This window comes from Podarcis filfolensis, assembly GCF_964270895.1.
Source record: "Podarcis filfolensis genome assembly, chromosome: 11".
Taxonomy (NCBI): Eukaryota; Metazoa; Chordata; class Lepidosauria; order Squamata; family Lacertidae; genus Podarcis; species Podarcis filfolensis.
The window spans coordinates 24,249,666-24,276,965 of record NC_139613.1 but is presented as its reverse complement, the minus strand read 5'-3'; the positions used below and the strand labels follow the sequence as shown (position 1 = coordinate 24,276,965).

The 27,300-nt window shown below is 40.9% G+C and overlaps 3 protein-coding genes and 1 long non-coding RNA gene across 12 annotated transcripts in view; 2 read left to right on the top strand and 2 right to left on the bottom strand.

Annotated features, from left to right (window-relative positions):
* The window catches only part of LOC310744696, a 47,147-nt gene extending 43,861 nt beyond the window's left edge, over window positions 1-3,286 (top strand). Inside the window, exon 4 of the long non-coding RNA XR_014539662.1 lies at window positions 2,374-3,286. This is a non-coding gene — a long non-coding RNA (uncharacterized lncRNA). The remainder of the gene's footprint in view (window positions 1-2,373) is intronic.
* LOC310744669 (THAP domain-containing protein 6-like) lies at window positions 128-17,929 on the bottom strand. 4 transcript variants are annotated; one of them, XM_083576318.1, is made up of 6 exons: window positions 17,795-17,929; window positions 5,336-5,539; window positions 3,822-4,029; window positions 3,293-3,412; window positions 2,143-2,259; window positions 128-446 (listed from the first exon to the last, which is right to left on the bottom strand). In XM_083576318.1, the coding sequence occupies exons 2-6, from the start codon at window positions 5,413-5,415 to the stop codon at window positions 324-326; spliced, it is 648 nt and encodes a 215-aa protein (XP_083432444.1). In that variant the 5' UTR covers window positions 5,416-5,539; window positions 17,795-17,929; the 3' UTR covers window positions 128-323. The 4 variants fall into 4 exon arrangements, with proteins under 4 accessions (XP_083432444.1, XP_083432446.1, XP_083432445.1 ...); XM_083576320.1 differs by lacking the exon at window positions 17,795-17,929 and adding an exon at window positions 17,631-17,762; XM_083576319.1 differs by lacking the exon at window positions 17,795-17,929 and adding an exon at window positions 17,562-17,702.
* On the top strand, window positions 16,679-27,130 carry SMIM15 (small integral membrane protein 15). 5 transcript variants are annotated; one of them, XR_014539645.1, is made up of 4 exons: window positions 16,679-16,803; window positions 17,646-17,896; window positions 20,440-20,518; window positions 22,081-27,130. XR_014539645.1 is itself a non-coding variant. In XM_083576345.1 (3 exons), the coding sequence occupies exon 3, from the start codon at window positions 22,109-22,111 to the stop codon at window positions 22,334-22,336; it is 228 nt and encodes a 75-aa protein (XP_083432471.1). In that variant the 5' UTR covers window positions 17,878-17,896; window positions 20,440-20,518; window positions 22,081-22,108; the 3' UTR covers window positions 22,337-27,130. The 5 variants fall into 5 exon arrangements, 3 of the variants coding, with proteins under 3 accessions (XP_083432471.1, XP_083432472.1, XP_083432473.1); XR_014539646.1 differs by having other exon boundaries at window positions 16,789-16,803; window positions 17,660-17,896; XM_083576345.1 differs by lacking the exon at window positions 16,679-16,803 and having other exon boundaries at window positions 17,878-17,896.
* Window positions 24,278-27,300, bottom strand: part of NDUFAF2 (NADH:ubiquinone oxidoreductase complex assembly factor 2) — a 42,613-nt gene continuing 39,590 nt past the window's right edge. For both annotated transcript variants that reach the window (XM_083576333.1, XM_083576334.1), the window contains exon 4: window positions 24,278-24,820. In XM_083576333.1, the coding sequence (XP_083432459.1) occupies window positions 24,566-24,820 (255 nt within the window). In that variant the 3' untranslated portion in view covers window positions 24,278-24,565. The remainder of the gene's footprint in view (window positions 24,821-27,300) is intronic.

Sequence of the window (27,300 nt, the reverse complement as noted above, 5' to 3'; positions counted from 1 at the left end):
GTTGTTATCTACCCTCTCATACAAAAGCTTCAATTTAAACACTAAACAACTTTAGACCCATTTATTATAATAGTCTTAAGTTGTGTTGTAGCCATGATGTTCAGCAAAAACAAACAAAAACCCTACAGAGTTGCCAAATCTGTTTATATGAAAACTTGAATATATTTATGTAAATAAATACAGTGGGATACATAATATTCCATTAATGAGTACAGGTGAGAGATGAGACCTGGCATTCATCTAAGGCTGCGCTGTTGGATACCTCATTGGATAAATGTCCTTAGAATGTTTGTCCATTTAAAACACCCACATCTGAATAAGAGTCATTGTTCTTTGGGAGGTCTGCTCCTTAATCTTCTTCTCAGCTCATCATTCTCCTCCAAAAGCTCATCTAGCTTCCTTTTCAGTGTTTTTGGACTATCTGTAATATGGTAATGATGCTCTGTCTACAAAAAACAAACAAAAAACAACTCTGTGTAATGTGGAAGAACACAAGCACCCTGCAGGATCAGACCAAAGGCCCAGCTATTCCAACCCTTCTGTTCACACAGTGGCCAAAGAGGTGTCTATGGGGAAGCCCATAAGTAGGACCTAAGTCCCACAGTATTCTCCCCACTTAACGATCTGCTGTAACTGGTATAGAGAGGCATGCACTCTTTGAAAATATATAACCACACTAAATCTAATGCCTTCGATTCAGAGATGTCTTGCACAAGAGAAAAAGCATTTTTGCCCTTGTTCAGCAGCCCTGCTAAACTCCACCAATTTCCCTGTCTTGCAGTAGCCTGCCTGCCCCATCTCACACAGATACTTAAAAGTGATCTAATCCAGGAGTAGATTTTGTGATTGGTGGAGGGATCTGTAGTGGGGAGGAGGGAGCGGTGGCAGTGAGAAGACAAAAAAAGAACCCTTGCGCAAGAAGAGATCTACTTGATCTTTTCTACATCCAACTTAAAATGTTTCTGTGCATCATAATTCATTGAGATGCTTGCTTGTAGAAATCATGGAGTATCATGGAAAGTGTTTTTAACCTTGTTGAACACCTCACCTGCATACCAAATTTTCCAGTCACAAATGAATTCAAGAACCATCTTTCTTGTATGTCACACACTATTAGATAGCAGTGGTGACTTTTCTGTAGTGAACCTGAATTTATAGAATTTCCTCCCCAGGCAATCTGACTGTCTATTTCACTTGTCTTCTTCCAGAGACAGATAAACCTCTCTTTTCTTGCTCCAATATGCTTTGGGGTGATAAAGATCACAATCCTATGCATTTTTATCCAGAGGTTACTTAGTTTCTATGTGAAATTAACTCTTCCTGCCTGCCCCGCATTATTATGGCCTCCCGTTCTCTCTCCCTCTTTTTGACCTATCCACTTTTGATATCAAGAACAACGTGTATTGTTGTGAATGTAGACTACTTAGACAATTGCTTGTCATATTCATCAAGATAATTTTAGAGCTGTTCTGCTGAAGTTATGAAAAGCAGGCATCTGTTCCCTGGGAACAGGAGTAAGAATGTAATGAATAGCTTCTATTCAAAACATTGGCTATATGCTAGCAGCTGAAGAGTATTAAATTTTTTTTTAATGGTTAAGGGAAAGACAACAGATTTGTCTCTCTTTCGGCAAGCACACAGTAAATTCAGCTAGTGTTGTGAGATTACTTTATTATTATTATTATATTTATATCCTGCCTTTTTCCTAGTCAAGGACTGAAGACAGATTACACAGATAAAATAGAAAATGCTAAAAACCTAGGGAAAGAAATAATTAAACTGTAACTGAACACTAATGTAATTACAATAATATAAAAAGACCCATTAAAAACACCACCAACAGTAAAAACATCACAGCACCAACCCTTTCTTCAAAAGCAGTCAATAAATTTGAGGCTCTGCTTCTACATACCCAAGCACAACATTTAAATGTAATTTTGAAGTTTAACATACATGTTCAATTTAAAGTCGTATTATTGTGCTGAATGCCCTGATATCTCATGCTTCCTTAAAGATTTAATCTGAATCATAATTTCAGGATTGGGCCAAAACCTACCTTGAAGCAACTGTTTCTGCACTCAACATTTACAATCATTAGATTCTGAAGAGGACTGTTGACAAAGTTACTGCTTTTATACTTACTGTGAGGGTATACTTTGCACTATATACCTCAGTGGGGCTTATCTTTGAAGAAAAGCTATTCAGATCCACTTTATGCTCTTTGTGCTCAAGTGATTTTTGTGAATCACTAGCTGGTGTCTACAGAAGGAACCAAAAGTAGTTAAATCATTGATAGAAAAGTAACTTTTTGTGCTTTGCTAGGTTTTAAAGATAGATTTTCATTTCCTTGCTTTTCTTCTTCTTTTTCTCTAGAGCAAGAAGAAATCAGAAATCTTACACACTGATAAAGATGAAAATATCATGTTCTTGCTATAATATATGCACCTGTTCTGGGGAAAAAGAAATGTATAGCACATTAATTTTCTTTTCAACACAAACAAATGCATAGAAACTCCAATATTATTATGCTTCTAGGCATGGGTCTGACTCCAAAGAGCGCATCCTTATCCCTCAAATGCCACAAGAAAGATGGCTGTATCTGTTTTGTGGTTGGGTGTGACAAACAGTATTTGGATGTCCTTTATATAACTGTTACAAATAATCTGTGGAATCTGGCTTACTACATTTTCAGTCCAGTCCTATCTGAAATATTCCGCTGTACGCAACCATTGGCTCACTATAATTTCAACACTTGCAGAGATTGGTTCCAGGAGCTGCCCAAGACATTTTGCTACCTGAGGTGAAGGATGAGATGGCGCATTCACCATTCTGTGCACAAAATCTCACTAGACTTGTAGTTGAATTTTACTTCAGCGCTGGTGATGGAGCAGAGTCCTCCAACGCACCCTATGGCAGAAAGCTAGCCTATTAGGAACTGCAGGGCAAACACAGATACTTAGCTACTTTCTGCCTCTCAGAATTTGCCACCTGAGGCAGCTCCCTCACTCTGAATCACTCTGCCTCATGGAAGGGCCAGCCCTGATTGGTGCAAATCAACATGCATTGAAATCAATGGGAATTTTGCAGCAATCTAACTTCGAAGGGCAATCTAACTTCGCAGGGGCTATTTACCTTAGCAATTTTTCCTTCAGTATGCTGAATATACCCTAATTACAACAATAAGCCAGCTAAAAGTAAATTACAATTTACACAGCAGTTTAACAATCCACTGAAGTAAAGGTAGCTAACTAATCTCCACAAAACAGATAATTCATTTTGCCTTTCTGCTTACAGTTTGCATGATCTGCTGACTGCACATCTCATTTTTGCTGCCATTTGCCTTGACAAGAGTGAGGTCAAGTGCTCCAGCCCACTTGGAGTTCTTTCTTCGTCTTTTCGGAGCGTGTATTTTCTAGGAAACAAAGAACAGCTCCTAGGAAGTCATTGAAAATGTGGCAACAATTACATTCTGAAGTTCTGCTGTTTGAATGATATACTTATTTAAACATTTTCTATCCCACCTTTACAGAACAAGACCCCAGAAAGCAGCAGGCAGCAATTAAAAGCGCACACACAGACAAAATAAAATCACAATAATGAAATATAATTAGCTAAAAATGGGAGTGAATAGCAGCACAACCCATAGCAGCAGCAGAAAAAAGCCCCCTAATTTAAGACCAGACACTAAGCCAAACAGGAATGTCTTCACTAGTCACCTGAAGGCAACAAGAGATGAAGCTTGAATGAATGGTCCACCAAAACTGAGGACCAGAAACAAAGAAACAGTATAATAAAATTAGAATATCACACAAATCTCATACCTTAGAAGTGTCAGGAACGGAAAATATAGAAGGACAACTTTCTTCCTTGAGAAACTTCTTTCCATTAATTTCTCTGAAGCACTCTTGGCTAAAATGCTGAGAACAAATCATGTCCCACTGAGATGGCATCCAAAGTTTGCCACTAACAGGGTCAGCTCGGTGTACTGACATGGCCCATTCTTGCTTTCTTGCATTATCCTTGGGAAACCTTGTTATAAGCAAATAAAACCCAAGTATTCTTATGGTAATGTTATAAACAACCACACTTGGAACAAACATATAGAAAGTGTTATGTACATGTGGTTGTCAGGCTAAATGCTCAACAGCCCAGCTTTTGGGGTAGTAAAGCTTCAATCCTATACACACTTACCTAGGAGTAAGCACTACTGAACTCAATGAGACTTACTTCCAAGTAGAACTGTACAGGACTGTCAGAGGGGTAAACAAATTGGCAGCTGAAGGCCTGAATCATGCAGAAGGAACATTTCCCCCCCCCCCATCTACAAAGTAAGTCTACTCATTTTTCAAGTGCTGTGCACAAAATACCCCTGTGGCAACCCTGGCTATCATTCAAAGCACCTCAGGGTGCCATGGCACACTGGTTGAAAACCACTGGTGTAAAATGTTCTTCTATGGGAATGCTTAGAACAATTGCGAGCAGATTTTAGACTTGCAGGATCTCCTCACCCCCACCCCTGAACCCTGAGATCAATCAACTAGAACCACACGCAAAACAGTTCTAGTTTTCGGACACATTTTAAGAATGAAGAGCAGAGTATTTCTGAGCACATGCACAGCCCAGAATGAAAATTCACTCCTGGATTTCTCCCAGGTATTCTTTGTTTCAGCAGCTTAATTTTTGACAGGGAGGAAACCTTTAAGACCTTGCTACAGTTAGACAGTTGGGAGCCAGGATCTACGGCGAATCAACTATAGATCTACTAACAGATCTTATTCTGCCTTCTGCCAATCTACAGCTTGCCTGACATGCCTTGCCTATATTCAGTGGAAAGCTGGAACATAATATCTTTCAAATACATACCCACATTTACTGTATGTAGAAAATAATTATATTTTAATGAAAGGTCCTCCTGGATTTTGCTGGGAAGAGTCACAAATGGGATAGTGCATTTGGGTGACAGATCCTTTTTGTGAACTAATGAGAACTGTTCTTCCCAAACATCCCTGCACAATGTTCCGCTATGGAATACTGCTCCATGCTGGTATTAACACACGTCGTCCAAAATAAGACATTCAAAATTTATTACCACATTTCTGCTCTTACATAAATCACATTCTTGTGCAATTTCAAGCACAGGCGTGGCAGCTAAATTAAATATCTCCACAACATGCAACAGGATCTGGAGTAGCCTGCAATGTTATTTTTGGAGACTGTGAACAATATGCCTCCTCCAAACATTCATTCCTGTGGGCAAATGCCTAATAGTCTGCAATAATAATGATAATTAAGAAAAGATCAGGGTTTACACTATGCTCAGGCTGTTCACGCTTACCTGTGAAAAGTTATTCCCTGTTTCCTGTTCAACTTTGTGTCTGAATTGGTGCAGTTATATGCTGCACAATATTTCACCATGGTAATTCTACTTCAAGCTGTTGTAGAAAAGAAGAATTCTAAGCAGCAGAGCACATGGAAAGAATACACTAGGATGAAAAGCTTCCGTTGGAGAAGGTGCTGCAGTTCATTTCCATGTAGAAGGCTGAAAGAAGGGAATGAGAAAAATCTTTTTGTCAAAGAGTTAAGATTAAGTTACATTCTTTTTAACGTAGAAACGTATCATACTGCTTGCACAACAGATTTCCTCTTGTGCAAATGGGACTCTCGCCCCACCCACTGCATCTTCTCAAAAATTTGTCTCCAGAGCAAATTGGGGAAACAAGGTAGCTGGAAGAGGCAGGAAAGAGAGGGGAAGTTCTGGTGCAATGTTGGATCTTGATCCAAAAGACAGCATTACTCTTTTTGACAGTTATCATTTTGAATCAGAATTTTCTGAATTTTAAACAGAGATGACTACTTTATTGAACACTTACAGCACAGTTCTAAACATGATTACCCAAAAGTACATGTGTGCATGTGCAAAGGCTGAAGGCCCATTCTTGTACGTATTCAAGGGCAGAATCATAGAGCAATAGAATTGAAAAGCATTTGTTGTGGGTTTACACACTCTTGCAATACTTGCATAGCTTGCAAGTATTAAGTATTGTATCATTATTATCAACACATGATTGTCACACACATCCTCTTTCTGGGATTTGTGTGTATGGGGTGTGTGGGTGTGGGTGTGTATACCACAGTGTCTATATAGATTATAAGGGTTCCAAACCATGGTGCAAGTTCCCCACCACCACCACAATGATTCAGAGTCAAAGGAAAGGTCAAAGGAGAATAAGCAGCCTTAACCCCCACTCCCTTTTATCTCTCTTCCAGAACAGGAAGTGGAAGGGCAAGAGGAGGAGAATCCTCTTTGCCCTCCTCTCATCAACCTTTCCCTCTCCCAGGGAGTCCCCACTTATTTGTTTCTATTATGCGCTTTTCAATTATTTTTGTGTCACTCACTCAAACAATAACATGAGCACCCTCCCCACAATTATGCAGAAAGAGGTATTACTCCCCTGGCTACATTTTTGAAGAGCTAATTCTCTAATTCAAGAACCATTTTCTCAGCACTGGAAAATGCCATTCTTTGGGCAAGTCAGAATGTGTTCTACATTAAATGCATTTAGCTAACAGCCATTCAGAGTAAATAGTAACAGCCTTTAATTTAAATGCAGCAGAAAACGCCAGATCACATTTTTGTACTGTTTTTGAACTGCTGAAATAGCAAAACCCATCAGCCAAGAGAAATCAACTATATCCATTTTGCAAAATCAGCCATTGAAAACTCTAATCCTTTCTTAGATGTACACGTACTGAAGGTAACAGAAATGAAAGCAGTGGCATATTCTATATTTTTTATCTAAGCTTCAAGGGAAAATGCAAAATAAGCTTTGTTCGGCGTCAGTGGGTCACACCTTTTGTTCTCAACAGCTGCCATGAAAGTATCCATATGGTTTTGAATGCAACCAAGGGGGTGATATTATCCTCCTCAATAGAAAAAAACAAGTGTTGTGACTTCTGTGAACCCACCTCTGACCAATGATCTGTTTAAAGAATTTGCAAGATCCATGACTGACATGGTCTCTTTCTTAAAAACCTCAAGTCCATTGCAGCAGTCCACTTGAGAGCTTTGCTTAAAACCTTAAGATTCACAAGGATGGCAATAACAGTTGCCTTCACCTCTGTGGAATGACTAGCTATTCTTGCCAAAAACTGTCATTATTAACCACAATGGGCAAGGGGCACATCTCTCTCCAGCACTCCCTTGCTCTAGCCTTTTCTCCAATCCAATGTGTTCTGCATCAGCAGAAGTTCCACAACTTCTTGAAGCTTCCTTAAAGCTTGAAATGTCTAATTTGAAGCTAGAGACAATTATTCATATACTTGTCACATGTATGTCTCCTGCTTGCTCCAAGGAAGCAAGCATGGGGTTAAAATACTTTATACTGGCTAAGCCAGAGTTTCCTGTTACAATCTAGTTTGCCAGCAGGGAAAACTGGCTAAATCCCTATGCCAGAGCACAACAAGTGATGGGAAAAGAGAGGAATGCATGGGTGTATGGACAAACATCCAAACGCAGCCACTATGTGTATTTATGTGGACTTTCCTTCTTGACATAGTTCTGCTGTAAATACATTGCTTTTAAAAGTGTTTGAAGAAGGTCGACTAAAGACAACAGACCGGCATCCCAAGCACACTGCCAATCAGGATGAAAAGTACACAGAACAGCTTCTAACTGTACTTCAGCACAGTATAAATAGATCCAGTCTCCATGCTTATTATTGCAAACAGGCACAAAGACACAGCCAGAATTTCTAAATGTGTTTGGAAGAATGAAACTAGACTTCCCTGCTGCAAGAAAGAGCTGGAAGTGGTGGAATAGCCAAGGTAAGAAGGTGTCCTGCTCGCTCTATGAACCAAAACATCTGGCGCTACATCTGGGTTGCTAGGTAGCATACTTCTCGCAAGGTACTGTTCTCCCCCACGGTCACCAAAAGTAGCAGCATTTGGAACAGCAGCAGTAACATCTAAAGCCCCGGGAATTGGTATGTTGCATCATTGTCTCTGCAGAGCCTTTATCAGTTACCACAACTTTAAGACGACAAAATTCAATGCTATATTATGTAACTGTGAAAAATTAGTGCTTGAAGTTTGCTTCCCCCCCCATTCCCCATCATTTCCCCCCCTATTGTATCACATCTGTTAGATAATGCTTTGTTTTAACATCTTTGTACAGTGCCTTGGAAACTTTAAGTGCTTAATAAATAATGTCCAATGTCAATACGAATAAAGGATGGTTCAATGTCATTTTGCTTTTGAAGTAAAGCTTGAATTTGTGGTCTACGTTTCAATACTTTAACAATGTGGCTTTGGAATTCTTTTGTAGTTATTTGCATGGCCAAGATCATCTATTAATCTTAGTAAGGTTTTAATTCTGTATTTAAAAGAAAAAAGGTCCATCCATTTTGAAATCCTTGGTTGGCAAGTGTTCTGGCACGCAACAAACTATAAGGGCCCCTCAAACTCAGTAAAACTGGAATATGGTTGCCCAGTGTAGGGAATGCCTTTCCCCTCCTGTACCCCAATGGAACTAGGCAGACTCGGTAAAAGCCACAGATAATACCTGGGAGAGTCAAAAGAGATCATAAGAAGATATGGCTGGGAGAGGGGAAGGGAGTAAGAGAGGGATAACTTGGGCAGAAGCCTGCAGAAAACTGCCATTGGCTTGAAGGAATTCTGGCAGTAATACCATGAAAAAGGAGATCAAGATCTGGAACCATTCCTTCCTTCTCTCTGAGGCCGGACCTTGGGAAAGGGATGGGGTCTTGTCTCTTGACACTTGGGAGACGCAGTGGGAGGTCAGAGATCAACCCTGCTCTAAGCCTAGTGTCACCATCACCCCAAGCCTGGGGTCTCAGGAAAAGACAAGCTCTTTCCAGCCCTATAGCAGAAGATGACCTCAGACAGCTCCATCTCCTTGCTGTCACAACATGGTCCCAATGTTAACTAAGGAAGGAAAACACACCAGGCAGACTAGACTCACTGGGAGCCCTTCACGGTGCTGATATTGGAAGCTCTGAATCTCTCTGGAATGGCAAATTCCTGATGCTACTAACCCTATTGTATTGCTAACAACTGAAGCTCCAGATTCTCACCAAAGAGAATACCTAAGTGCAATGCTAAGCCAGAGACAAGAGTCTACATCTTTCATGAGTACCAACCTCAGGAAAGAGCAGAGGTAGCCAACATGGTTCCTTCCAGATGCCATTGGACTCACAGCTCCCATAATTCCTGTCCATTGGCTGTGGCTGATGGGAGCTGCTATCCAATAATACCTGGAGGACACCACATTGGCTACCCCTGATTCAATGACAGAACTGCTCACTGTCTCCATGCTACACTTTGGAGGAGTTTTGAGCATTTCCAAAGCACATCATGAAGCTAGGGAGAGATTTTTATCCCTTTCTTTAGCTCTCTGGGCACGCCAGAAGACATAGGAAAAGGACAGAGCTGGTGGCATCTGCAAATATTAAGGTCAGCCAAAATGTGCAGACCCCAGAAAATAACCACAGGGGCAGCAAGACCCCACACAGCAAAGGTGAAGTACCAGCAACACTCTTGCAAAGTGAGCAGGCACTGGATTTCAGGCTCCCTATATATTTATACTATAGGCAATAATGAAATAATAATAATAATAATAATAATAATAATAATAATAATAATAATAATAATAATAATTTATTTGTACCCCGCCCATCTGGCTGGGCTTCCCCAGCCACTCTGGGCGGCTTCCAAAAAAATATTAAAATCCTCTAATACATCAAACATTAAAAGCTTCCCTAAATAGGGCTGCCTATATAGAGTGCTAACGTCCATTCCCCTTCTACCAAAATATAGAGAGCTTCTGATACACAATTCTAGCTCTTCCCCCACACCCCCTCATATACCTACACATAATAAAGCATCTTCTTCCTATTTACACAGTCATCTCTTCAATTTGGAAAATACCCGCTGATTAACTTAATTTTATGCATTGCCTTTAATATAATTTTGCCTGCAATATATATTGTGCAAATTAGGACAGCAATTCCAATCATTTCTGCTCATGTATGAGAGTTGAGACATTAAAAAAAGATCATTAGCCTGGAGGCACATTGCCTCATGCTGTGATCATTTCCAGAAGTGGGAGGGAGGTCAGTTCAGGGCCAGGTGTATTCCATGTCAGGTAGTCAATGCATAAAGACAGAGTTCAAAACACCACACAAGAATTCATCCAGCACTTAACTCAGCAGATAAGAAGAGATTACTGCTTCCAGCAATATGCCTGGAGGCTAATGATTTTTTGGTCTCCTTCTTCTCTTTCATATGACTGCAAATGTAACATGAGGAGGAATTAAAGACCAGCAGCACAATTAATCTGCATTTACTGTATCTCACTGTTTTTCATTAAAGGCAATGTATGAAATGAATTTCAGTCATTCCTTCTGGCAAAGCAAAATGCTTAGACCTCAAGAAGCCTGAAGAGGCCAGTTTGCATTAATCTAGCAGTACCAAAGGGCCTTAAAGCCTCTTGGCAATTATTCTCTGCTGAAGTCCTCCATTAAGCCCTGGGGCAGGATATAGGTTAGTTCAGTCTTTAGTACATAACTCAAGGGAGCAGAATGGCTACATCTAGGGAAACTAATATACTATTGAACTCAGCTCAGGACCCAGGTGAGTGCCAGGCAAAAGCGTTCTTCTCCTCCCAGGCTTTTGGCTAATTAAACAATCTATTGCCTTTTAAAATTTTGGCTGATTAACATCCGATACCCTTTTAAATGTGTCGTGGGAAGAGAAATTCTTCATTTGTTTTTGTTCTTATTTTTGTTTTGCTTGTTACTATGTTATGTATTTTTGTGTTTTAATATTGTAAACCGCCCTGTGATCCTTGAATCTATTTATTAAACAGAAAAGCAAACAAACAAACAAACAAACAAACAAATAAGTCCTGAAATAAAAGACTCGCTTTTTAAATGGAATCATCAGTCACATGGGCCAATCACCACCCTGCTAAATAATTATTATCACAACGTGCAACTCCTATCAGTATCAGCCAAATGGACAATGGTCAGGGATGATGGGAGTTGTAGTCCCAACAGCATCAGGCGGGTGGGTCACAAGTTCCCCAACACTGCAGCAGAGCCTATATACAAAGAGGTTAGTGATTTTGCACTGTAGCCCAGCTTCTGGAAGGCCCTCCATTTAAAATCCTCCTTTGGTTGACAGTGCCTGTGATGGGGCACAGGTCTGGGACCTCACAGCTTGACAAGTGTACAGACAACAGCACACTGTCCAATAGCAGTCATTTAAAATCTATTTCCTTTAGTTGCTATTGCCCAGAGGGGACACACTGTGTAGTGAAACTTCAGTCATGCCTTCTGCCTGTACTTTGCAGAGTGCTGGGCCCACACAGACTAATCCACAAATGTGTTGCACCAGGTTGTTCTCAATTATTCAACACAACTCTGGGGAGACCTATGCAAACTTATTTGGCAGTAAGTCCCATTGAGCACAGTGAGACTTGATGGGTAATCCAGATGATGATGATAATGGTAATTTTATTATTTATACCCCACCCATTGGCTGGATTGCCTCAGCCACTCTGGGCGGCTTCCAACACATACAAAAACCATAATAAAACATCAAACATTACTTAGTCTAAATGAAATGAAATATTAATAATGATGATGATGATGATGATGATGATGTCATGGTCCCCTTAAGAGCTTGGACTTTGACAAGGAAGGATAAGCCATAATAGCAGTAGCGGCAACAAAGGCCATGGAAGAGCTAGACTCAGGCATAGGCCTTTAACACTGGGTCTGAGCCAAAGCCTGTCACATCACCGGAGACCCAAACCCTGAGGTCCTCAAAGAATTGACCATCCCTAGACCTGGGCTCTTATGCCTCCAGTCACCAGATCATGAGCACAGGAACTGAACCAGGAGGGAACTAATGGGAATGAGATGGTGTGCTAGGCCCCAGGCCAGGAGACTGGCCCTTTAAACTTGTATGCTCCAGGAAAGAGCAGGCTTGAGACTGATAAAAAGACCCATTGAGGTTTAAGGGCTTGTGGGAGGCTTGGAGCTCTCCGTGGTGCTGGAACCTTGGCCTTTACTTGCATTGCTCTCAGGTGAACTGGTGTGCCTTCTGGGCTTCTGGTCAAGGTCAGGCCAGAACAATGACAGTGTTTCTCCTTAAAGTAAAGTGCTGTCACTGAGGTGCTTTAAGGAACAGCCTCAATCCCTTCATGACTACAGAGGCTCCAAATGGTATGGAGCGATGCTATATTGTGCATTCTATGGCTGCACAACACATTGGGGCATTGTTGTTGTTTTTAAAATAAGATCTAACTCCCAATGTCACAAAAGAGGTTTGGCTGGCCCTACTACAACTGTAAGAAATACTACCTATTGCTGTGCAAATGCTGCAGATCTGTCACACATGGCTGACAAAGTGCTGATAAAGCACTCTCACTTTACAAGCTGGGGGTGGGGTGGGGGAAGCACAAGAAAAATTTAATTTTCATGGCCCTTCAGAAAACACTCACCAACGTGCCATTGCAGGGGGAGCTGCATAACTCATCCAGAAACAAGGGGGATATTATTCGGCAGGTGGAATAGACAAGATTCAAGAAATTATGCAAGATAAACAGTTCATGAAGAAGCATAAAGAAATAATTCACTCCTGGGGATGATTCTTTATGGATGCAATAGCCTAAAATTCATACCTGATATAACTTCACTAAATTCAACGGTGCCACCCCTGAGATTAATCTGTAGCAGAAAGATGCACACGACACAAAAGATTTTAGGGACAATAGATAGATTGAAATTCAGCCTGAAAGATTCACTAACGAATTATGGACCACTGGAATACATGCATAAATTGTAAAATTATATTATTTGTATTTAATGACAGCAAGATTTGCCCAGCTTCAACACTTCCAATATTTCCCATCTGCGCTGTGGCCTCAGAACAAGTCTTTGTTTCCTGTGATATTACTTTGAGTTTATTATTTTACACCTAAAATTTTGACACCCCCCCATATCCTGAGCTCTTTTTCCTATAGCAGCATTGAGTACAGCACAGAAAGGCAGCATTTTATACAGGATTAATACAAAATCTGAACTACTATGGAAGGCTGTAATGAATTTATTTATAGGATTGTGATGAATTACATATTGAGTCTGTTGCCTCTGTATTGGCTTCCACTGTGTGCTTTATGGCATTGAAATGCACTGATTATTATTTGATATTGTATAATTTTTTTAAACTGTTGTTTTATTATTGTTCCACTTTTTCATTTTGTGAGCCACCTTGGGGGGGAGGGAATATTTTTTAAACTGTCATAAAAATGTGTCCAATAAAATAAACAACAAACCTTGTTTTCCATTAGAACCAAATGAAAGTTTATTTTCAAAGTACTGTAAAACAAATTACTACATGTATTTGGATAAGTTTTCAAATTTGGGTGATCTGGGTTTTCTTTACTTTTCTCCAATTATTGCCATGTTTTATAATAAGCGTGGGGAACAGGATCCAGCCAGTAAGGTGGATTTTCAGCTACCCTGCCCTCTGGGAACCACTCTGATAAGTGGGTGGGGCCATCCATCCGTCAATCTTCTGATGTCACCATGACAAGGCATAAGTATTCCACCAATGTTTTTTAAAATGAGAAGTTTTGTTTCTGAGTGGACCTGATATATCACCAATCCCATATCTGCCAGACAACCAGAACATTCTATTATAGTTCAAGAATATATCATACTGGCTGAATATTGTAAATACTGAAATGCAAATTTCCTAAGTCCTTTTTCCTTTATGGGAAACCTACAGTTCTAAACATACAACAGCAACAACTTGAGGTTCTGTTGAAATCATAGAATCGTAGAGTTGGAAGGGGCCTTGAGGGTCATCTATTCCAACCCCCTGCAATGCAGGAATCTCAACTAAATCATACATGATGATCATCCAACCTCTGTGTAAAAACCTCCAAGGAATGTCTCCAAAGTCCATTTCTGGCTAATAGCCATGCTGGCCACATGACCCAGAAGCTGTACGTCAGCTCCCTCGGCCAATAAAGCAAGATGAGCGCCGCAACCCCAGAGTCAGTCACGACTGGACCTTATGGTCAGGGGTCCCTTTACCTATATATATATATATATATATATATACACACACACACACACACACACACACACACACACACACATATACATACATACATACACACACACACAGTGGTACCTCGGGTTACATACGCTTCAGGTTACAGACTCCGCTAACCCAGAAATAGTACCTCGGGTTAAGAACTTTGCTTCAGGATGAGAACAGAAATCTGTTCCGGCGGCAGCAGAAGGCCCCATTAGCTAAAGTGGTGCTTCAGGTTAAGAACAGTTTCAGGTTAAGAATGGACCTCCGGAACGAATTAAGTGCTTAACCCGAGGTACCACTGAATATAAAAAATTTAAGACTGGATTGTACTTTTTGCCCTGACCATCATCAGTTCACCTTAATGAATACATCTCTGTCAGTCGGCGAAAACCTGGGGTGGTATTCAACTAATTTTTACCATTTGAAATGAATGAACTTTAATTAGTCATGTTGATTAATTTTAGTGGGTAAAGCTGAGTAAATCACCACCCTTATATTTTATCATTATCATTTATTTATTTATTAAATTTGATAGTCGCTTTTTCTTGCCCAAGCTTATGGGAATACAGCAACTACCAGAGTACTTACAAGTCACACTAACACTCTCTTAGTAGTCCTCTCCTGCAGTTAGCTTAACAGATACAGCCCAAACAATTTCCTTATGAAATCCTCACAACAAGAAGTCAAGTAACACACCCTGTATTCTGCCACAAATTTACACACTGGACATCCGTATGCAATCCAATTCTGTGCATATTTGATCCAGACATGAGAGAAGTGTTCCTAGCCAATAAATCAGTTTGCCCAGGAAAAGGAAACCAGCCTAGTTTGGATGGTTTCTCACTCCCACTGCAGACTCAAGGATTATACTTTCAGGGTGCTCCTGGTTCCAGTATTGCTTTGAGATTCTAGGTGTTGCTGGGTCACAACTCCCATTATCCCTGTCTGCTGGGCATGCTGGTTGGAACTGATGGGAGTTGGGAATCCAACATCTGGAAAGCCACAAGTTCCCCAAGCTAAGAAAAATTCAATTACCAGTAAGTGTTTGTAAGGCTAGGACCCTAGGTGAAATCCCATTGACTGAAGAGGGATTACTTTAGAGTAAATAGCAAATACACATGGGGTCATGCTTTCACAATTAAATCAAAAAGTTTAGGCTAAAAATCCTTAAAATATTTTCAGGTATCCTTCCTCCTTTATAGAAGAATTTAAATTCTATCATGATCCTTAATGCTATCGAGCCACTCTGTGCTCAGCTGGGTTTGCCTTGCTTTGTCTTATCTTTCAACTTAAATGGTCTTATTTACTTTCACCACTTGCTTCTATAGGAGGTGTTCTACATCATTTACTACAATGTCCAAGATAATGAATTTATTTATGAATAAAAGGAATTTCAGTTTGCACAGCACAAAGTAGCACTCGGGGAAATCTTTTTCTAAAGGTATCTGCCATGGCTATTTAACATTCTGCTGCTGTTTTTAGGCTACATTTTAAATGCACAGTCATAAGAACAGTAGAAGGTATACCTAACTGCCCAGCTTATACCATGGTAAAACAGCATGAAGGCTGATTCAAAATATAGATATAAACTAGTGAAATCAGTTGGGAACTTTTTGATACTCATACATCTGCTCAAGCTACACCTTTGCAAGTGTTGGTGTGGTGCTTCTGATAACATTTAGAATAATTAACATCTAGCTTATTAACAAAGAATGTTGAAATCTGCTTGAGGTACTACAGGAACCCTTTCCGGACATATTTGTGTATGTATGTATGTATGTATGTATGTATGTATACAAATATCTATGGTATTATAAGCAAACAGTAGACTTTAAATCATTTGATTTGTTGTAACGTTTCTGCATTACACCTTGTGGCCAGGTTTAGGGACGAAAGGACTTTGTGATTCCCTGCGTTTTGAAAGAAATCAAGAGTAACGTAGCTTATCCTGCGAACCCTATCCTGATTTATTTATTTACTTGTCTTGTGCTGTGTGTAAATTCAGATTGTAAACCTGCTGAAAGGGTCCCCAGGGATATACATTTCTATACGAATTTTGCATGTATGTGTGTATAACATACGGGAGCGTCTTTTTTAAAAAAGAAAATCGCTTGGCAATTTATAAAATGCTGCTGTTGTGTTGATTTATTGGGTCCAGTCTCTGCCTCCGCAACTGGCGGGGATGCGGAGGGACTTTAAACGGTGCGCAAACCCAACCGCAGGCACAATTCACCAGAAAGGAGGAGTTCAACGGGGCAAACAAACCCCAGCCCTCTCTGGATGCCGAGCATCCTTCTCCTCCAAAAGCCCGAGAGAGAGACGTGCCCCGCCCGCCTCGCGGGAGTCCCATTCAGGGCGCAGGAAAGAAAGGGCGCCGCTGGCGAGCGCTTCGCTACTGCGCGGAGCGAACCTACCGCCTTTCCCCGGAAGTTCCTCGCTCCAGATTCCGCTCTGGCTGCCTTCATTCCCCCTCACACACGCAGCAACCCCCACGAAGCAATGGCGGCTCCGGCGCGCCTCTAGCCACGTGACCGCTCTTGCGGATTCAACACAGAGCTATATGCTGTATGTGTCTCTAACGGTAGCCAGCTGCTCTAACAGTCAGACACTCACACTTCCCGATTCCTTTCCCCCCACAAACTACAGGGGGTGTGGAAGAGAAAGCTGCCCGTAAGTAAACCATGGAGAAAGACAGACGCAGCAGAGCGTGTTTTGAGGATTGCTGGGTAACCCTGCGCTCCAGTCCTGCTGGCGCGCTTACCATAGAAGCAGCTGACAGGCAACTCTGAGGACACGATACTAGAGTAAGAAGGGCCACTGGCCTGATCCAGCAGGGAGGCAATTAGGTTTCTCCATCTCCACCTTGTCAAACGATTATTGATTGCTTTTATGGTTCACCTTCTCCAAGGAGCTGAAAGTGGCGCACGTGGCTCCCCACTCATTTAATCCCCACAAACAGGTGGGTTAAGCTAAGAGGCTATGAGTGGCCCAAGATCACCCAGTGAATTTCGAGGCCAAGTGGGGATTTGAACCCTCGTCTCCCATGTCCTGGTCCGATACCACACTGGCTCCAAAGCGGGAATAGCCAAAGCAGGAGGGTCGTGTTCTTTGTAACCCAGATCTTATTTGCGTCAAAAACTTTGTAATTCTATTGGATTTTTTTAGTTATAAACACAAGACTATGGAGGGCAAGGCTTCCACGCGCAATTAAGTATTGGATCGTGGCTGGGAGCGGGTTTAGGCCTTTGCTCCAACCTGAGAGGTGTTTTGTATGGAAGACTGAAAACCCAAGCCTGCCTCAGCCCTCACTCTTCTAGCCACCTCCAACACGGAGATAATGGACCGTTGGCCGCAACAGAGCCAGCCTTAAATAAGCCACGTGCACATTTTGCACCTGAAACAAAGCTTGCGAGTGAGAAGCACCGCACCTAATGCTTTTTGTTTCTTGGTGGACACGCTACGGTCTCATAATCTAAGCAACAAATAAACACCCCCACCTCGCTTCTCCACAGTTTTCTATGGGCAGCTCTCACTACCGCTCTCGGGAGGCGGAGGAAGGCGAATCGGGTCTACGGGAACCCGGAAGTTCCGTCTCCAGACCGCGGGGCGATTTACAGCTTGCATATGACAATAAATCTTGCGGCGAGGATCTGCTACTGACCTTTCTAGCCGACTGCACCCTCTATGATCGCTCAAGACAACAGAGTCGAAACGGAGTGGGTGTGTGGACTTCCTTTACCCTCTTCCTGCTTCCGGTTGGAGGGTGAGTGAATATTTTAGCCGGGGACGGGTGGGGGAGGGGACGGTTGCGTTCGGCGATTTCAATGGGAGGAGGCATTGTGGTTGGCGGGAGGGGGGCTTTGAGGCGTGAGGGGAAAGGCGGCTCCCGCGTCCCCTGGCGCTTGACGAGGCTCCGCTGAGGGAGAGGGAGGCCGGGCCCCGCCGGGCGGAGGATACCCGCTTCCTCTCCTAATCCTCAGGCCAGGCCGCTTCCTACTGCGGTTTGCCGCTGCCTCGAGCCCGCCGGGGGAGGAGTCTGTCCTTTCCCCCGAAGGAATCGGCGGGAGCCCTTCCCGGTCTCGCTTCCGGCTCTCGCGCTCCTCGGCCAACCTCCCCCCACGCTGCGTTCTTCTGGTTAACGGCCGCCTCGCGCAGGCAGAAGCCCAACAGGTGTGGTTTTTCTCAAGGCCGGGGCGCGCCTGCGTTTTCCCAGTCACGCGGCTGCTGCCGAAGCGTTTCAGAAGTTGATAGTGGGGCATATGTGTTTTTTTAAGAGCAGCAGCCGTTTAAGATTCGTACATGACATTCGGATAAACTGCTGCTGCTGGCTTTGTGCTCCTTTTCCGTGTCTTATTGTAACGCCTGCATTAAGTCTTAACTGCGTTGTCCCTGTCCGGGGAGGTTTCCGTTGGTCCTGCTAAAAGCATTCCCCTACAATTAACTTTGGGTTTTGTCTCTACGAAACCAACATGAGGACCTGTCTATGCGTTCAGGAAAAGCGCTGGCAGTCCTAATTTTAGAAATGTTCCAGTGGCAAGTCTCAACTGCAAAGCAGTGCTGTAGTTGTTAAATTACATCGGGTACCCTGTCCCCTCCACATCTGCAAATATGTCGTTAGCTACTAGTCTTGGTTTTGAACTCTAGATTGTCGCCTTGGATTAGAAATCCTCTTTTGTGGCCCCTGTCCCCATAGGCTTGTGGGAAAAAATCCGTTCTTCAGCCACCTTGAGTGTAAATATGAAAAAATGCTGAGGGGGTTGGGTGTACATGTAAAAGTGTTTGTTACTAGAAAAGCACGAGGCAGTCTTATGTTAAACCAGCTTTAGACTGCAATCTCTTCTCCTTACTTGAGAGTATGCCTTGTTTAGTATTAAGTCAATGTTGTCCATAGGGCTTAAAAAGGTAAAGGTAAAGGGACCCCTGACCATTAGGTCCAGTCATAACCGACTCTGGGGTTGCAGCGCTCATCTTGCTTTACTGACCAAGGGAGCCGGCGTACAGCTTCCGGGTCATGTGGCCAGCATGACTAAGCCACTTCTGGCGAACCAGAGCAGCCCATGGAAACGCCGTTTACCTTCCCGCTCGAGCTTTACCTATTTATCTACTTGCACTTTGACGTGCTTTCGAACTGCTAGGTTGGCAGGAGCAGGCACTGAGCAACGGGAGCTCACCCCGTCATGGGGATTCGAACCGCCGACCTTCTGATCGGCAAGTCCTAGGCTCTGTGGTTTAACCCATAGTGCCACCCGCATCGTACATAGGGCTTACTTCTGAATAAATATGCATAGGACCGTGCTGCTAGTCCTCAAGGATTCAGTTGCAGTTCTGAGTATGCATTGTTGTTTACCTCAGTTGCTCCTACCTTTCGAACAGAAATAGTTGGCTAGCAAGTCCTTCTCCAAAGCTGTTACCTATTCTTGTTTAGAACAGAATATGGCAATCATGTGCTTTAAATAAGTGTATGCTAGGAGCAAAGGAGGGGTATTTCAGGTGTACTTTCATCTGTCACTGTGGAGATTATTGCTGACAAGTGGAGGCTGTGTCCACGATGAAGAGTTGGACTCAAGTAACAGAATTTCAATTCTCCATACAGATATGACCCTGGGGCAGTCTTATGGAATTGCTGTCTGAGGCATGAACTCACCCTAGATGTACATGAAATTGGAGATAGAATTGAAAGCTTAAAATAATTGTGTGTGACAACCCTATGAACTGTAAGAGTTCTAGCAGCCATTTAGACCAATCCAGTTTAGTACAGGCTCTCCTTTTCCCAAAAGACCTGTAATGGTTGCCTTTTCCAGGGGGGGAAAACACTATGGAAAGAAGCTAGCATCCATTTATCTTTTCATAGTAGAGTGCAAATGTTTTGCCTAAAACGGCTGTCATTAAAACATTGTTTCTTGCACTAGCCTCAGTGGATCTGATTCTCTCGCTTTATTCTAACATCTTGATTGTGACAGATGGTAAATTCCAAAATGTGAGAATTGCGCATAAATCTGCCAAATTTATGTATGAAACGCCAGCTCCCATCAGCCCGTCAGGAGTGATGGGAGTGGTAGCTCAGCAACATCTGGAGGGTCACAGGTTCCCCATACCTGGCTTAAAGCTTGACTCGTGTTTCCAAAGTGAGTATCTGTATTCTCTGCGCCCCTCCAGTAATAATAGGGTCAGAAGGAAGGTCTTATGTCAGCCCTCCAGCTTAAATGTTGTGCAGCCCTTTACAACCAAACACGCAAGTATTGTTTAAGTTTGGATTGTTTTTGCCCTGCAATTTTAATAATCTGAAGTTACTTTACCTTTTTAAAGGTGATTTCCTTTTGTTCTCCATGACAACGGTATCCCGTTCTGTTGCGTATAGTTAAACTGGAGCTTCTTTGCCTCTTGGGTAAGTCTTATTTACTGGTACATTTAATGTAATTGTAAAAAATAGGGGTTGGTTTGGAGGATACCTGGGATCCCAGTGAAAGGACCTGAGATGATAGTGTGGTCATGGCAGCAGAAGAGAGAGATGAAGTTAGCAAAGCTGTTTTACATATGCTTAAAAGAAAGATATGACAGGGCAGAATTCAAAACACTGGATGTGCTTAAAAGGTACTCTGCAGCTCATCTTGCAGAAGAGTGCCGAGAGGAAAAAAATAAACTGAATCTTAAGATGATCTGCTTCTGTAACTTCCTGCAGAAGCATGAGAACTTTTGTAACACTGCAGGAATTCTGGCAGTGGAACACTGCTTGTAGCTATCTTCCTTTACTTGTTTATTGAATCCAACCCATAATGCATTCTCATCTGGACAAGGCATTGACCAAAGGCCATGATCCAGCTGTAGTCATGTGAAACAACTGGTGGGTGCTGAGTGCAGATGTTTCTTCCTATCTGTGTCAGTGGCCTGTGATAAGCACACAATACAGACATGGATGTACCACTGGCATGAGGAGAAGGTTCATCCATCAATAGAATTAAGTGTCCGGATCTGAAAAGCATAGTTAACTACTGTGTTTTCATTTCACCATAACATCTATTTTATCTTTTGTGGTTTAAAATACAGTATTGGCATTAACTATGAACAAGAAGTGTGTAAAATTATTAAATTTTATGAGGAAAAAGTAAAGTATTCATGTGGCCCATGGAAGAAGAATTTCAGGCAGTCTGGTCCTGTGGATCATCGTTATAATTCATCGTTATGGCAGTTTTAAGTACATTGCCAAATTCTGTTCTCTGTGGAAATATTTCCTTACCTGAGTGGCTTGCTTATTACAAGGAGTGACCAGCACAGAATTGTGCCAGTTCTCCTGTAATATGAGTGGATGTTTGCATGTTATATTAATTATTTTATTTATAACCTGCCTTTCTCTCAGTGCAGGACCTAAGGCAGTTCAGAGCATAAATTAAATATGTACATAAATTGCATTAATTGCATAAATACAGTTAAAAATGCTCAGTAAATATATATATTTGGGGGAACCAAGTAACCCTTAAAGAAGTCATCCCAGTTTAGGATGTTGTGTTTAAAGGCCAGACATAATCCCATCTACCCTTTGCCCCATAGCATGGTACAAATGTACTTACAGTATATGTTACTAATTGGTAGCAGATACCATAGCAGGACTGTTAACTACTCTTCCTGGAGTCCTGGAGTCATTTCAAGGCTGACCTTGAACTAAGGAATGAATATCTCTAGGATCTCCATAATGGATATCACCCAGTTTAAATAAATGTTAGTCAATCAAACAAATGGTTAAATCTCCATGAGGAAAAACCAATCATTTTAAAGAAAGAAACCCTACTACGTTTTGAGATTATGCATGCATCGTAGCAAGCATGATCTTAGAGGAGAGAGTACCTTTTTTAAAAAGAGCTTTTGCCATCCACAGTTTTGGCAATTAAATTTGCATTATACTGTAAATTCAATTGTTTAGTGTATCTAATTGTGTCACCGCTTCTTTTTTAGGATTTCCCCCAATTAGGTGGCAGGAAAGATGTTTGATTATATCAAATCTTGGGCTGAATATATTGTGGAATGGGCTGCAAAGGATCCTTATGGATTTCTTACAACAGTGATCCTAGCTCTGACACCTCTATTCTTAGCAAGTGCAGTACTGTCATGGAAACTAGCGAAAATGATTGAAGCCAAAGAGCGAGAGCAAAAGAAGAAACAAAAGCGCCAGGAAAATATTGCTAAAGCTAAACGAACAAAGAAGGACTAAGATGTCAATCCTACTGGACAGAACTTTTCTCAAAAAGGCACTGTTCTTAAATTTGCATCTTTGCGTTGTAATCTTCAACAGAGATGGATGTGCATAAAATTGAATATTCTTGAAATGACTTGTTTTTTACTTTGTGTTAATCTGTGGTAATTCATTAGGACTTACTTCCTAATTTAGGGTATATTTGTACACTACATGTCTAAAGTGTCTTTTTAAAATTATTGTTTCATTGATTGAAAACCTAATTACTTATGATTTTATAGCATGGTAAAGCAATGTACTGTTTATTTTCTACACTCTTTTCTACTACAGACTTAACAGGATAGCTTCTTTCTACTGTGACTTATTTCTATATACCAGACTCTCCTGATTTCATTGTAAAAGTCAGTATTTTCATCTTGCAGTGATCAATTCATTTGTTGGAACTTGTAGTACCTTGACTATGGAATCTTACCTGGTAATTAACATTCTTACAGAAGTGTATGTCTGCCCTTTTTCTTTAGTGTAAATGGCAGTGGTGTTTACTGGGTACCTACTTTTTTTGAAGGGGGGGGACGTGAAATATGCCCAATAATTGGGAATAATGACTGACCATGGAAATGTGATGTGGAAGTGGGGTGTGAACACATAGGATTATTAGGTGCAGCTTCATTCTTTTTACACAAAGAATAATTATGTATTGGGGAATGTGGTAGACACATACAATGCTGCTATATTTAAGCAAATGTACATTGGAGAGCACTCTGAGTCCTAATCAACATTTAGACAGAATCTGGTGTACCTCCTAACTAAACTTAGTTCTTGGTTCTTATTTAAAGCATCAGTCCTATTGGCCAGTGAAGGTGCCCCACAGTATCTGTTCCTCCTAGGCAATATAATACCACAGCTATTGAAAAACTGGTTTCTGTAATAACTTACACCCAGTACTTCCTCAGTGCCACGACACCTTTTGTATTATATCACAACTGTCAAAAGAAAAGTGAAGAGCGCTGGCCTATTGCACAGCGATAAGATCCTGGATTGGCATCAGTTGATAGTATTTTGCCCTGAGTTTGTTATACTGCATTGGTAACAAGTGACCATTGTCCCTTATCTTGAGCAATGGTTTGCTGGTATACATAGGAAACTGCTTTATACGGAGTCAAACCATTGGCCTATCTAGCTCAGTACAGTACTGTGTTACGGTTTTGGAAAGGGGACATTCCCAGCCCTACCTGGAACCTTCTGCATGGAAGGCAGGTGCCCTACCACTGAGCTATAGCCCTTTCCCAGTGATAAGATTAGGAAACCTAAAGCTTCATCTAGTAAATGCATTAGAAACACAGCCTCGCAGAATTGCGTATGGTTCCCCCCCCCCAAATGGTTTAGGCTATGCCCATGTTGTAAATATTACATATTGCTCTTGGCACAGTTAAATAATGCAACAACATTAACCTACTTTAAATAAATGATACTTTAAAATTGGCTTTGTTAATCTGTGAACCTATTGAAGTTTCTTAACAATGAGCTTCTAAATTGCAGGGTAGGCTTATATATGTTATCTGAAAAGCACGCGAATCATTATTTTGCACCGGGTCTATCACATTGCACTTGGACACATTATTAAGTAGAAACATGATGGACAAAGCAACACTGTTTGATTCTAAAACATAAATCTTTGGTCTACTTTCATAAAAATAAAATTTGCTACTTGTGCATATTATTTTAGCATATGAGAAGCTGTGAACTCATGTGAGACTGCAGCTCATGTTTAGCCTAAGTAAAAGCTTACAGGAGTTAACACATTAGGGGTTCACCACTTGTGAGCCAATAGAACAAACGCACATGGAAATCTTGCATAAGATTAGTAAATAATTTGAAAGTACTGACATCAGTTTAAGTGATATAACAGCACTAATGTTTCATAATTTAAACCTGAAATGAATGGAAAATGTCTCAGAATGAATTGTAGAAGGTAAAGATTTAATCTGGTTTTACAACTTAATACCAGTAGCTTTGTCTATTTCCATGAAATCAATTCCACTAGTAATGTAAAGAAGCTGCAGTGTTTGGAATCGAAGCTATCATTTCTAAAAACACTGCTGAATTTTCAAGTGTGAATTTTCAAGTGTATATATTTACTGTGTGCATAATATCATAGTTCAACAATAATCAAGAAAGTAACATTCTGCTCTTTTGCTTATTAACATAATTATTCATCTAATTTCTGATGCTTTGGCAATGGGCCCCTTACTTATTACGGATACTGTCCTTGGGGGGCATCCAGGATCCAGGCTGAAAAGTCTTCGCTGTACTGACTGGATCTTCTGATGGCTCATTCTTTCCAAACTGAGGGGCGGATGCATGGCCTTTAATCTGAGTTTGAAGTGGTTCTGCTACAAGCCCCTCTTCGTACTCTTTCGCCTGCAGGAGTCTCTCCTTTTCATAAATATCTTCAATCTTCTTCTTTATTTCTTCTTTATAATCCACATTCTTAAGAATTTCCTGTGAAAAATGCAATAATGCATTTAAGTGACTGAAAGAAACAGGTGAATGTCTCACAAGGCAATGATTTAAACAAAGTAATTTTTACGGCAGAAGTCAAAATCCATCCGCTGGAATAATTTCACTGTTTTAATTGAATGAGTCTGAAAGTATATTTTAATTCTAATATTTATATACATATCAAAATGATTTTTCAGTATCAATCTCTCACAATGGATAAAAGCCCTATCAAACAAAATGAAAATTCATGAGATAAGCTACTAACACTGAACATCACTGGGTTTGCAGGCAATCCTTTACATAAATGAAACACAACACAACTTTTTTAAAAGTATCTTTCTTTTTTTGTATGATTGTTTCACATAAATGTGGTTCATGTGTATTCACACCCAATAATTAAAATCAAACAAATTTGCAAAAATTATTAAGAGGAAGTTAAAATTATACTGACTGGGTTTCATGACCATATAAACTGTAAGAAATATATAATGTGTGCAGCATATCGTCAATATCTTCTCTGCAATTTGATTTCTATGCTAGGTCAATAATCTAGAAAGAACCAAATGGACTTCAGTAGAGTTTAGATATTTCAACATAGAGAACAGATGTAAAAGCTTAGCACAAGGCAGTGATAATGGTCCCACTGGAACAGAGGGGGATTAATTGCTTATGATCTGGTTAATCGACTTCAGCAGGTCCCCTTGGCATCATGCTGAGATGAAGTCAGTAAAGATATGAAGGTATCTAAAGCACCAAAGGGTTTGGCAACATAAGTAGTGCGTATTCTAGAAATTAAGTGATACATTTATCTATATATAAAAAGTGCACTTTCTGGATGCATGCCAATGGGAAATAGCACATAGTATTGTAAAATGTGGCTTCATATTGATCACAGTGCTGAAGATATTTAATTCTACTGGACCCACTTAATTATCAGGAAGTTAAAAACAAATACAGTGCTTTTTTATGATGCTTTCCACCCCAAATTAGTCCAGACATCCAAGTTTCTCTGTGAGGTAGGGAATGCTCCCTCCATTCAGTCTGAGGCATCGCAGGCAAGGATGGTATCAAGTGTTTGCATAAGGGGGAAGTGCTTTAGTACTGGTATTTTCAAGGGTTTCAACTTGCAAAAATTGTCACAATCTAGTATTAGCAGTACCACATGTACACATTTTTGGGGGGATGGGGTGGGAGAAGGGAACAGGCTGAAGCAACCATCACTTGCTTAGAACCATTTATTTGAGATCATGGGTACTGCGAAATTTGAACCAAAGAACTCTTAGGTTACAGCTCCCATTCTTAGGGATGACAAAATCTCAAGGCAGTCCCCTCTACAGACACTCTACATCTGCTTTGATTCAGCAAAATAACTCCATCATGCAACTTCAAGCCAAGACTTCATAATATATGCACTGTTGCAAGGTGCCTGCACTATTACAAACAGATTAATAAAAAAAAACTGGTGCATAATGAAAATATTTACTATAACACTTTACCAAAAGAATAGTGTAAATGTGCTGACTTCACAACAGTAATTTTCTGAGATAGAAAAGGAAAGGGGGTTGTAAACAGAACAAGTATATAACATAATTTCACAAGAACCTAGACAAAGTGAGGGGGGAAATGACTACAGATAATCAAATGACTCTTTGCCAAATATAAGCTCAAAAGAAAACCAAATTCCCATATCAAAATGAAATTGAGATTGCAGAGTAATGAATCTCCATTATCACAATGTAATAAACCTAACTGTGTATCTAATGCTGGTTGAAAACAATTCAATTGACTTCAATTAACTTACTAATTTTTCTAGAATAGAAAGGTCAGGCCCTTAAGGAATACAGATATTTGCAGTAACATTTGGACTATGGAGAGGAGGAGGGACGGAGGGAGAGGTGACATTGACCAGATAGCTACAGAGAAACAGTGCATATCCAAATGCCAAAATGACATTTTATTTCATTTTATCTATGTGGGATTTCCAGTCAAAATCACAAATGCATGATTGCCAGACAGGCACATCGAAGGGCTGGCACTCAAGAGAGTTCCTGAATCAATATAGAAGGGGCTGTATGAGGTCACTTCCTTAATGCTCTGACAGGAATTTCTAAAAAAAAGAGATGATCTTACGTACTTCCTCCCTGGACTACATTGTTAGGTTAGGACCATTAGGTTATCTTTGCTACTCTTTAGATCAAGGTGTGTATGTATTGTCTGAGTTGCTGCCTACTTAAGTTGTAATTTGCTATCTGAAGTAGCATTTATATAGTCTGTCACCTCTGTTTCATATAATAAACCAAGCTTTCTTTATTCCTTTGGTGTGCGAAATTCTTGTGGGTATATGGTTAACAGTTATTACATATTCATAACATGCACACGTCATAATCCCAACAAAAGATCCCAAACCTCTCATTGGTGTGTATGATTATATGTGAGTGCTTGGACATGCATGTGGGTTTATGACACACAGTGTAACACAA